Source organism: Podarcis muralis, chromosome 13 (genome assembly GCF_964188315.1).
Source record: "Podarcis muralis chromosome 13, rPodMur119.hap1.1, whole genome shotgun sequence".
Lineage (NCBI taxonomy): Eukaryota > Metazoa > Chordata > Lepidosauria > Squamata > Lacertidae > Podarcis > Podarcis muralis.
Genome location: NC_135667.1, coordinates 48,433,455 through 48,445,535, shown reverse-complemented (window position 1 = coordinate 48,445,535; position 12,081 = coordinate 48,433,455). Strand labels below are relative to the sequence as shown.

Below are 12,081 nucleotides of genomic sequence, written 5' to 3'. Positions count from 1 at the left end.
CAGATTGGAGCCACGGCCGAAAAAGCCCTGCTCTGGTTGAGGCCAGCCTAACCTCTCTGTGGCCTGGGATCTTTAGGATGTTTTTATTTGCAGACCGTAAATTTCTCCGTGGGGCATACCAGGAGAGGCGGTCCCGTAGGTACGTGGGTCCTAGGCCGTATAGGGCTTTAAAGGTTAAAACCAGCACCTTAAACCTGATCCTGTACTCCACCGGGAGCCAGTGCAGCTTTACCTTTAACATTTTATAAAGACTAATAAAGAAATCATACAACATCATTTTTAACTTACTGAGGTTTTCATAATACACTTTTCTCTCCTTATCTTTTTCTTAACGTATCAAAAAAGGGAAGACGAAGAAAAGAAACAAGGAAAGGAAAAGGAAAAGAGAAGAAGCCTTTCCGCTGCTCCCCGACCTGCTCTTTGGGGCTAGCGGTGGGGGAAAGCAGCGCTTCCCCCCGCCAGCCCCAAAGAGCAGGTCGAAAGGAACCCGAAGCCTCCGGAGCGCAGCGGGAACTCCCACCGGACTCCTGAGGCTTCGGGTTGCCTTCACTGAAGGCGACTGAACGCACCTTGTACGCACTGAACGCACCTTGTTTGAGAGGGGGAGAACAAGAAGAAGAAAAAACTCCCCCTCTCTGCTCTGCGCCCCTTCAGCGAAGCGGCAGGAGAAATGGAAGGGGCTCTGTTTTGCCAGGCAATCCCACCAGCCCCCATGGCTGAACAAGGCCAAATGGGATGCCAGCTGATTGCATGCACTAGAAAGTTGGCCTTGTTTGGCCATGGTAAAATATATGGTAAAATACATCTTAGTGTATTTTTGGTCTTTGTGGAAGCCGCCCAGAGTGGCTGGGGAAACCCAGCCAGATGGGCGGGGTACAAATAATAAAATTATTATTATTATTATTGTTGTTGTTGTTGTTGTTGTTGTTGTTCTCCAGTGGCTGTGTGGGGTCTCAACAGCGGCTGACATCTGGATACAGAAAATGGTCTTTCTATTTTTGTGCTGTCGTCCAGAGACAGACCAGACCTGCATACCAGACTGGTACATTGATACCACCCCCTTTCCTATCTCGTGCCAATATTTTTATCTCTCCTGTCATAAAAAGAAAACACCTTAAGTCTCTTCCGTCTTAATCAATCCACCTCTGTAGATTAGTTGAGTCAGTCATGTTCATAGCGAGTGCTATTTTTAACTTCGATGCTTTCTAGCCTCAGATGTGAGTCACATTCTTGTACAATTTAGATTTTGATCGTATGTCTTTATAACTTTTATCCAGTTGCTCTTTTTAAAAATACAAAAAGCCGTTTGTATTTGTTGTACAGTGGTACCTCGGGTTACAGACACCTCGGGTTATAAACACTTTGGGTTACAGACTCCGCTAACCTGGAAGTAGTACCTCAGGATGAGAACAGAAATCGCGCAGCGGCCTTATAATTGCACACATGCGCTTAAAGGTGTGTGGACAATGCCTGATGAAATCTCCAGAGACAGGAATTTCAGAAATAAGACTTCTACTATTCAGGGGTGGGGTTAATCTTCAGAATTCTGCTTAAGATATTTGTCTTTCTCTGTGACTGAGCAGAAGTAGAATGAATTAAAAGCTGCAATCTATGTTCTGAACAGTTACAGTTACCATGCAAATGTGCTTAATTTGCATGGGGAACACATCTTTCATATATCATAATCTGGTTTAATGTAGTGTGGGCTTTTTTGAAGGTACGTATATCTTGCCTAGGGACGTGGGTGGCGCTGTGGTGTAAACCACTGAACTTGCCAATCGGAAGGTCAGCAGTTCGAATCCCCACGACGGGTTGAGCTCCTGCTGCTCAGTCCCAGCTCCTGCCAACCTAGCAGTTCGAAAGCGCGTCAAAGTGCAAGTAGATAAATAGGTACCACTCCGGCGGGAAGGTAAACGGCGTTTCTGTGCACTGCTGTGGTTTCACCAGAAGCGGCTTAGTCATGCTGGCCACATGACCCGGAAAAACTGTCTGCAGACAAACGTCGGCTCCTTCAGCCAGCAAAGCAAGATTAGTGCCGCAACCCCAGAGTCGTTCGCAACTGGACTTAACTGTCAGGGATCCTTTACCTTTACATCGTGCCTACACTCCCAAGCAGGTTCATGTTTACATGAGTATAATCTCATCTTCACCCAAGGGACAAGCAAAGATGTCATGTCTGCTTGGGGAAAGGGTGCCAGATTTCTGCAAGACCTTTGAGTGACTTCCAAGTTTTTCTGCAGGTAGCATGGCTGGTGCCCTCTGGGCAGCTTATGTGCTTAGGGGGACATGTTTTCAATGCACAGTATCCAAATGCAGCCCCACATAACTCCGCCTGTGTGTCAAACAAATGCAGCATTGTTTAATTTCTTTTTAAAACAGCGCAAACAGCGCCGAATGTTACTGGGCATTGCACGCAAGGCATGCTACTTAGCACTTTCTCAGCTGTTGGCTCCTGACAGGCAGAAGCATGTGGTTTCTAAAAATACACACAAGAACACACATTATCTTTCCAGTAGGAGAGTGTAAAGTAAATGTTGTGGCTGTCGCATGCACAATAATTTTCATTTTGGGGGAAAAATAATATTGTGCTATTTCGTTGGGCTAATGAAACAAACTGCGATCCTACAGGACCAAACTCTCCCCACCCATCCAAGGACACTTTGAAGCTGTTGTTGTGTCCACCTCCCCCTTTGCTATGGAAATTTGGTGTTAGTTGGGAGGTGCCAAGGCAGACCATTTATAGGATTGGTCATCTGGAAGCTGGGAAGCCTTTAAAGAGCAGGAGTGATAAGAGATTTGAGTCACTTGGAAGCCTTCATCTTACGAGCTTGGATGCCTTGATACAACAAAAGGGGGCATGGAGAACGTGGACGTGTTCACCTGCGAAGCCAAAGGCAGGGGGCTGAAGGCCGTGAAGGAATTTTGGGCAGGAGATGTCATTTTTGCAGAACGAGCCTATGCTGCAGTAGTATTTGACAGGTAAGGACAACCAAAAGAAAGGGAAGTGTGTTGCTGAAAATTTGGACCTCGCTGCTGACAGTGAATGGAAGAGGGAGCTGATGTGGAAACAGCTGGCTTTAATTCATCACAGTCTTAGCAGGGGGACTGCTGTGACTCCTTGTCTAATTTACTAATGAGAAGCATTTCAGGAAGAGAGATGGATTTGGCTGCTAACTAGAAGGTTGGTGGTTCGAGCCCGCACAGGGACAGCTGTGGGCAGGATTCCCGTAAGGGTTTGGACTTGATGACTCTTGAGGTACCTTACAGCTCTCCAATTCTATGATTCTATGACGCTATAGCCAGGATAGAGCTGGTCCAGAGTGGCAGCTCAAAAACTGAGCTGTGTCAGAAAGTTCCCAGTTAAATTCTCACCTCTGCTGTGATCTCACTGGGTGGCTTTAGATAGGTCACTTGTTCTCAGCCTCAGTCTCCCCCATCTGTGCCATGGGGATAATAATACTGATCTGCCTTACATGGCTATAGGAATTACTGAGATATGAAGGATGCTTTAGCATTCAAAGCACGGCATGGGTGGCAAACATTTATCACCATGGTCACCTGACACCAGAAGTCCTCCGTATCAAGCATATGAATGACTTGTTTGTACTATTACTCTGAGGCAACCAGATTGTGTGCTACAGGGATATTTCCGCCCATAGCTGTCAACGTTTCCCTTTTTTTAAGGGAAATTCCCTTATTCCGAATAGGATTCCTCGCAAGAAAAGGGAAAAGTTAACAGTTATGTTTCCGTCTCTCTTTTATTAATACGTTTACTGTACTGAATTTTACAGAGATATGTCTCTCAAGGGGTGGGAGTAGGATTAATTGACCATTTTATTTTATTTTATTTTATTTAACAAGATTTATATAACAAGAAAACCTCTAAGCTGTTTACAGAAATATAAAACATTAAAAATCTAAATTAAAAAGTCTAAAACAGGAACTTAAAATCATTCAAAATCAACAGCAGCTACAAAAATGAGAAAACACATGTAACTTCTGCATGTCTGGATAGGCTTTTTTAACCATTTGCCCAAAGACCCCCAAGATGCAGTATACCAATGAATATTTCCTCGTTGAGTTCCTACTTTCCCTCTTATTCTCTCTTTTATTCCTTCTTCTCTGCTACTAAGTGGATGCTTAGTGTGATTGTTTTCACATAAATATATTATGTGATCAAGGATTCCCCCAAATTACTGGGAATTAATCAATTGTTATTATTAATAATTTTTATTAATTTCCAAGGGAAAGGATATAAGCATAACATTGTCAAAACAATGGGTCCCCCCTCTCCCACCCTTCCTCTGCAACAGAAGACGAATGCAGCAAATTTGCACATAAACCTATATGTGTAGTTGGCAGATACCAGTCATCAGGGCGCTCATTTGAATACTTTATAAAGGGATGCCATGTTCTAGCAAAATCATCCGTATCAGTTGCATCATTCAGGGTGTGAACTCTTAGTGAGTTTCTCAGATATTTCCTGTTTCCATGGTGTGATATGAAGACAACCAAGTCTTTCCCAATCTTTCGCTATGAGCAATCGTGCCGCTACAAGAAGAAAAGTGATAAGTTCCTTGTGCAACAATTTACGTTGAGTATCTTAAAAAATTCTTGGTAAACCCAAGCATGGGTTGCATTGTACATCCTAATTCGCAATTTTGCTTGTTTCCGTAAATACCCTTTTCCAAAATGGTTGCACTATCAATTAACTGAAATGCTTTTTGAATCGAGCAGTTGTGAAGTCCCAACTGGCTCCACTGACTGACTCCACCTTGAAACAAGGCACTTGCAAAGGTTTCTTTAACTCCCTTCTCCCTTGTGTGAACACTAGAACTCCTCTGTGCACTGTAGTCAGGAATGGTGAATTTGTAGTGCATGCTCCCCTTAAGTAAAACCCAGCCTCAAGTGTCTTCCTTGAGACATTGATCTCCTGTTGCATGCCTGTGTTGACAACCTCCCAGGGCGCTGCCTGTAAGTTAGTAAAGGTAAAGGTAAAGCTAAAGGTAAAGGGACCCCTGACTGTTAGGTCCAGTCGTGTCCAACTGGGGTTGCAGTGGCATCTCGCTTTATTGGCCAAGGGAGCCGGCGTACAGCTTCCAGGTCATGTGGCCAGCATGACTAAGCCGCTTCTGGGGAACCAAAGCAGCGCACGGAAACTCTGTTTACCTTCCTGCCGGAGTGGTACCTATGTATCTACTTGCACTTTGACGTGCTTTCGAACTGCTAGGTTGGCAGGAGCAGGGACCGAGGAACAGGAGCTCACCCCGTTGCAGGGATTCGAACCGCCGACCTTCTGATCGGCAAGTCCTAGGCTCAGTGGTTTAGACCACAGCGCCACCCGCATCCCTAGGCAAGATATACGTACCTTCAAAAAACCCTGCACTACATTAAACCAGATTATGATATATGAAAGATGTGTTCCACATGCAAATTAAGCACATTTGCGTGGTGACTGTAATTGTTCATCCCTAGGTTTAACCCACAGTCCCACCAACCAAGTAAATTACTCTTCCATATTTGGAGCCTGAAGTCCAGTGCTATTTTTCTAGAAAAAGGTGCTGGAACTCACAATGAACGTCTCCCTCATTCTCTTAAAATAGCAATGGTGCCCACTTGAGAGGTGCCAGAACTACCGCATTTTTTGCTCTATAAGATGCACCAGACCATAAGACGCACCTAGTTTTTGGAGGAGGAAAGCAAGAAAAAAAATATTCTGAATCTGAGAAGCCAGAACAACAAGAGGGATCACTGCGCAGCTATCCCTCTTGCTATTCTGGCTTCTGGGATAGCTGCGCAGCCTGCATTCGCTCCATAAGATGCACACACATTTCCCCTTACTTTTTAGGAGGGAAAAAGTGAGCGTTATAGAGCAAAAAATACGGCAAGTTCTGGTGAGTTCCAGCTGAAAAAAGCCCTCCTGAAGTCCATCTTCAAGGTTCATCAGACAATGCAGACCCCTTTAGTATGCAGTTCAAATTCTTACTTCAAGAAATAGGCAAAAGATCTTCTAACTCTCCCTTCCAATTCATCCCTGTTTGGAAAGCAGTAAGAGTTCTTTCTTTGCACACTTCATCTTCTGAATTCCGGGCCCCTTGTAGTACCCAGGTCACAAAATTTGGCAGAGGCTCTGTTGTTGTTCACAGTGGGGTGTGTGGGTGTGTGACTTAAAAAGCACCCTCCCTGCATTTTGGCTCACACAGGAGAAAGCGGAACATATGATGCAGGCTATTGAGTGCAAACTTGGGATCGGAGGTTGTGGCCGAGGCTGGGTGAGGATGGAGTAAAGCTGGTTGTAAATGAGAGTAAGATATTTCTTGTGAGGTCCAGAAGAGAGTCATGATTTCTCAAACTGCTATTTGAAACAAGTTGATTGCTAGAAACCGAAAACTGCAACGTATTCTACCGTATTTTTTGCTCTATAAGACGCACCAGACCATAAGACGTACCTAGTTTTTGGAGGAGGAAAACAAGGGGGAAAATTATTCTGAATCTCAGAAGCCAGAACAGCAAGAGGGATCGCTGCTCAGTGAAAGCAGCAATCCCTCTTGCTGTTCTGGCTTCTGTGATAGCTGCGCAGCCTGCATTCGCTCCATAAGGCACACACACATTTCCCCTTACTTTATAGGAGGGGGAAAATGAGTCTTAAAGAGCAAAAAATACGGTATGTGCTGCCTTTAACCAGTTTGCACTTTTAACAAAACTAAAAAACGGGGAAAAATTGCTTCGCTTTATCTTTATCTTTTTAAGGATCTGGTGTACAAACTTTAAAACACTGAAGTTGGTACAGTTTTAAGACGTGCAATGTCTTCCAAGCTCACTTGGGTTTGTTTGTTTTTAATTAACAGTTTTGTTGGAGGTTTTCCACATAAATAGGCAAGGCATGAAAGATGTGCAGGCCCATTCAACAATGTCTCATTGTGGAATTCTTGATCATTATGTACAGTTGTCTTCTGACAAAAGGGTTTATATGTGTAGAAGCAGGAACTGTTGATGTTACCCTTAAGCTTGTTCCATATCACCATTGCTTGGATAGTAGGTGGTGAACATGCCATTGCTAAATAAAAAGGTAAAGGTAAAGGGATCCCTGACCATTAGGTCCAGTCGTGGCCGAATCTGGGGTTGCGGCGCTCATCTCACTTTATTGTCCGATGGAGCTGGCGTACAGCTTCTGGGTCATGTGGCCAGCATGACTGAGCCGCTTCTGGTGAACCAGAGCAGCGCACGGAAATGCCGTTTACCTTCCCGCCAGAGCGGTACCTATTTATCTACTTGCACTTTGACGTGCTTTCGAACTGCTAGGTTGGCAGGAGCAGGGACCGAGCAATAGGAGCTCACCCTGTTGTGGGGATTCGAACCGCGACCTTCTGATTGGCAAGTCCTAGGCTCTGTGGTTTAACCCACAGTGCCACCCGGTCCCCTGCCATTGCTAAATACTGTATGCGCAATTAGATAGTGGTAGTTTCCCCCCTGTGCTGTTGCACAGCTTAGAAAGCGTGGCTGCTTGACTGAAGACTCATCTATACATTTCTGCTTTTTCCATGGCTTTTCCCAGAACACAGGACAACCAGAATTGTGTGTGAGTCTTCTTTTGATGATCTGGCTCATTCACCCTGCGTGGAAGAAACCAACCATGGCTGGGCATCTGACCATGTGGTCTTGGTGAATGGACTGCTAGTTTTAATCACATGAGACGATTTTATTTGTCTGGCACATCACTGGGATGAATTCTGGTCTTCATTGTGAAGTGCATACAACTTTTCTGTTAAGGAACAAATTCCTTAACAGAATTGCTCGCAAGTGCCAAAAAGAAGCAGAGGCTGTTTTGGAGTTTCTGGGTAATAATCCAACACAGATTTAAGAATATTCAATTCTGTACTGAATCGGTGAGTTCCAGTAGCTCCTGAGAACAGAGAAATACATTGCACTGGGCCCAATCCTTGGTGCTTGCAACAGATCAGATGCACAACAGCAAAGAAAATCTAGAGCCCAAGAATGTCCAGCATGTGAGTTGATTGCAAGGGATAGCCAGCCATGCATTCCCAAATCTTTTCTAATCACAGGGATCTAAAAGTTATTGGTGATATGTCCACATGCCCCAGGACTTCAGTCTCTCCACTGAATGTAGCTGGTAGTATCCAGAATGCAATGTACTGGAAATCAAGGAGCACATTCTAGAGCTTGGCTGTGTCTCTAATGCGTTGACAGCTTATTCCAGTATCTCACGTTACACTCATGGCATTCATGTTGGGAGGGAAGCTATGGCAGCTTGACATAATGTAATGAGCTACTGTCCTGTATCCAATTAAAAGCTTGCATCATTGCATTGGAGGATTATGATGAAGCAGTTTTTAATGGATGAGATATTGTTTGGTAAAATATATCATATTTTTCGCTCTATAAGATGCACCAGACCACAAGACGCACCTAGTTTTTGGAGGAGGAAAACAAGAAAAAAAATATTCTGAATCTCAGAAGCCAGAACAGCAAGAGGGATTGCTGTGCAGTGAAAGCAGCAATCCCTCTTGCTGTTCTGGCTTCTGTGATAGCTGTACAGCCTGCATTCGCTCCATAAGACGCACACACATTTCCCCTTACATTTTAGGAGGGAAAAAGTGAGTTTTATAGAGCAAAAAATATGGTAATTGGAGGTAGATGTCATATTTGGCTGCGAAGGTTATGAGAAACCATATATAACTCTGAATATCAATGACCATACCCTTTACCCAAAGAGCAACTATTTTGTGTAATGTCAACCCTGATATAGCCAAAGGTTAAGTTCGCAGATTGAATAGCTCCACACTTAACAATGCTATCCTGTTTGCTTTGTGTGTGTGTGAAGAATGGGGCATTTGAGGGCTAGAGTGGTCTGACCTCCCCAGAGTAATGTGTTATGTCTTTGTCCAATTTGAATGCATCTGAAATGCACCACAAATTTTGGAACGAGGAAGCCTTTCTGCAAAGCCTAGCAGTGGGGCATAGGGTGCAATCGTATCTGCATATCTACTCTGTAATAGGGGCAGATGAATGGGTCACTTTGGGTCATAGCTGTCAACCGTCCCTTATGTAGCGGGAAACTCCCTTATGCCAGCGCCGTGTCCCGCTGCTGCCCCTTATTGATGATGTCCCTTAAATTTCCCAGGTTTCATGCTCGCCCAGCTCAGGATCCTCTGCCGCGCGAGACAGAGCGCACTGGCGCCGTCGTCCTGGTGCGAGGAGTTCCATCGGCCCTTCCTCGCCCAAGAGAGGGGGGAGGGAGAGAGACTCTTGCCCGCGAGCCCGGAGGCGGCAGCGGTGGTGGCAGCTGAGGAGGCGGCCTGAGGGAGGAGGAAGAGGAGGGGATGGGGAGGGACGCAGAAGGGCGGCGCTTCAGTGGCCACTGCGGCGCCGCAACCGCCTCATGCCGGATTGACAGCATCTGTCAATCCTACCAATGTATGTAACTCTTTACAATAGCAAAATCCCTTATTTTGGCTGCTGAGCCCTTATTTTCGAGGCTGCTCGTCCCTTATTTTGAAATCTGTAAGTTGACAGCTATGCTTTGGGTTTCTATCAGTTTCTCAGTTTTCCAGTTCTTCACATTTCTGAATTAGTTGGCCAGTTCTTTTTAATGAGTCCTTGTGAAAATTTGTGAGTATTTTAGTGGCAATTTCTCTTAATGCACACCTTTCTTTGCTAGCAATTTCCCTTAATATAATTCATTTTATTGACTTTCCCCACTAATAAATGCCTCCCAATAACAGACCAACCTTTGGACACTTTATTTGGTTGGAGCACTGCGCCACAAAATTCAGAGAAGCATGAATTTCAAAGGATCACTGTGTTTCGGTTTACATATTGATTTTCAAATTACAAATTGGGTAGGGTTCGCATTCACCATATGGACTTCCCCCACCATCCCTACTGGGTAGTAAGTCCTGGTGCACATCTGGGAAATGAACATTTTAAAGCTTCAAAAATTAAATGTTAAATGTTAAAAAATAAATGTTCACAAGATGGTGAGGCACTACTCTGTGAGAGGGAAGGTTTTACTGTTTTGACAGATGTTCTCTCCCCTGCCCTCAGTTCTGTAAAAGTCTAAATGAACACTCCTGCCAGGAGATGTCATTTCAATATTATATATATCTTTAACTGGATACCTCAGGTTACAGTTTACAGTTTACAGACACTTCAGGTTACAGACGCTTCAGGTTACAGACTCCGCTAACCCAGAAATAGTACCTCAGGTTAAGAACTTTGCTTCAGGATGAGAACGGAAATCATGCGGCGGCAGCGAGAGACCCCATTAGCTAAAGTGGTACCTCAGGTTAAGAACAGTTTCAGCTTAAGAACGGACCTCCAGAACGAATTAAGTTCTTAACCTGAGGTATCACTGGGACGCAGGTGGCGCTGTGGGTTAAACTACAGAGCCTAGGACTTGCCGATCAGAAGGTCAGCGGTTCGAATCCCTGTGACGGGGTGAGCTCCCGTTGTTCGGTCCCTTCTCCTGCCAACCTAGCAGTTCAAAAGCACGCCAAAGTGCAAGTAGATAAATAGGTACCGCTCTGGCGGGAAGGTAAATGGCGTTTCCGTGCGCTGCTCTGGTTCGCCAGAAGTGGCTTAGTCATGCTGGCCACATGACCCGGAAGCTGTACGCCGGCTCCCTCGGCCAATAAAGCGAGATGAGCGCCGCAACCCCAGAGTCGGTCACGACTGGACCTAATGGTCAGGGGTCCCTTTACCTTTACCACTGTAACACCCTTTTTCTATATTTGGTTGATCTGAAATTATTTGTCAAAGGGGATTGAAGAGGCATGGATAGATGCGGAAAGGAGGGGGAAAGTGTAAGTAAGGCCTCCCCAGCTGATCTTGGGGGTGGGGAGCTGAGTGAGGGCTGCTTGGCATTTTCCTCACCTGGGTGGCTACCTGGAAGTTCAACCATCTCGCTGGAGGTCTCCCTAGCTTCAACGTGGCACCCCAGAGGGATAGTTTCCTGTGTGGGGTCTGCAGTCTGGCACCTATAAAGACTGAAAAATTAGATGATGATGATGATGATGATGATAATAATAATAATAATAATAATAATAATAATAATAATAATAATTTATTACTTGTACCCCAACCATCTGGCTGGGTTTCCCCAGCCACTCTGGGCAGCTTCCAACAAAGATTAAAAGTACATTAAAATGTCACACATTAAAAACTTCCCTAAACAGGGCGGTCTTCAGATGTCTTCTAAAAGTCTGGTAGTTGTTGTTCTCCTGACATCTGGTGGGAGGGCGTTCCACAGGGCGGGTGCCACTACCGAGAAGGCCCTCTGCCTGGTTCCCTGTAGCTTTGCTTCTCGCAGTGAGGGAACTGCCAGAAGGCCCTTGGCGCTGGACCTCAGAGTCCGGGCAGAACGATGGGGGTGGAGACGCTCCTTCAGGTATACTGTGGTATACTCTGGCTGTGGGTCCCAGGAGTCAAATTATTGTTACTGGCATCCATCTGTCTTGAGAGACAATGGAGTGGGCCACCAGGGGAGAAGTCAAACCAAAGAGACTTACTTCCCTGTGGCACAAGCCTGGGCTGATGTGGTCCAAATGAAAGCAGAGCAAAACATTTGGCACCAGCTTAGCTGCATGAGTTGCTGGAAGGAGGTGTACAAGGCTCCCTCAGGTTTCCAAGCCCTGACAGGTTCTGCTGCCAAGTCAGCACTCAAGCAGAGTGTGATGGCCTGGGATTCGGACTCAGAGGTTGAACCTGAGGAATCCCGGCCTACACAGGAGTCCCCGCCTCCAGAACCAGCTGAGCCGGGGCTGGGGCCTGAGCCTGAAGGGTCCTCACCTGTGCTGGATCCTCAGGTGCAGGCACCAGCTGAGTCTGCTCAGGCTCCTGAGGGGATGGAGGACCCATTGCCTGCAGGTGCTCCACTCTCAGCCCTGTCAGGTGAGGAGGAGGTTGCCTCTGGGTCTGGTAACCCTCCAGCCTCTCTTGAGCTGCAGAGGCTCAGGGCAGAGGGAACTAAGTTCCCACAGTAGGAGTGCTCGCCTCCAGGCCAGGAGAGGCGAGTCACCTGTGAACCGGGGCCGCCCTATGCCTCGGGGCAGATAAAAGCCG

The 12,081-nt window shown here is 45.9% G+C and overlaps 1 protein-coding gene across 2 annotated transcripts in view; it reads left to right on the top strand.

Moving 5' to 3' along the window:
• The first annotated feature begins 2,790 nt into the window (after positions 1-2,790).
• The window catches only part of SMYD1 (SET and MYND domain containing 1), a 48,531-nt gene continuing 39,240 nt past the window's right edge, over positions 2,791-12,081 (top strand). Inside the window, exon 1 of one of the 2 annotated variants that reach the window (XM_028703143.2) lies at positions 2,791-2,979. In XM_028703143.2, the coding sequence (XP_028558976.2) occupies positions 2,858-2,979 (122 nt within the window). In that variant the 5' untranslated portion in view covers positions 2,791-2,857. The remainder of the gene's footprint in view (positions 2,980-12,081) is intronic. The other variant, XM_028703142.2, reaches the window with a different exon arrangement.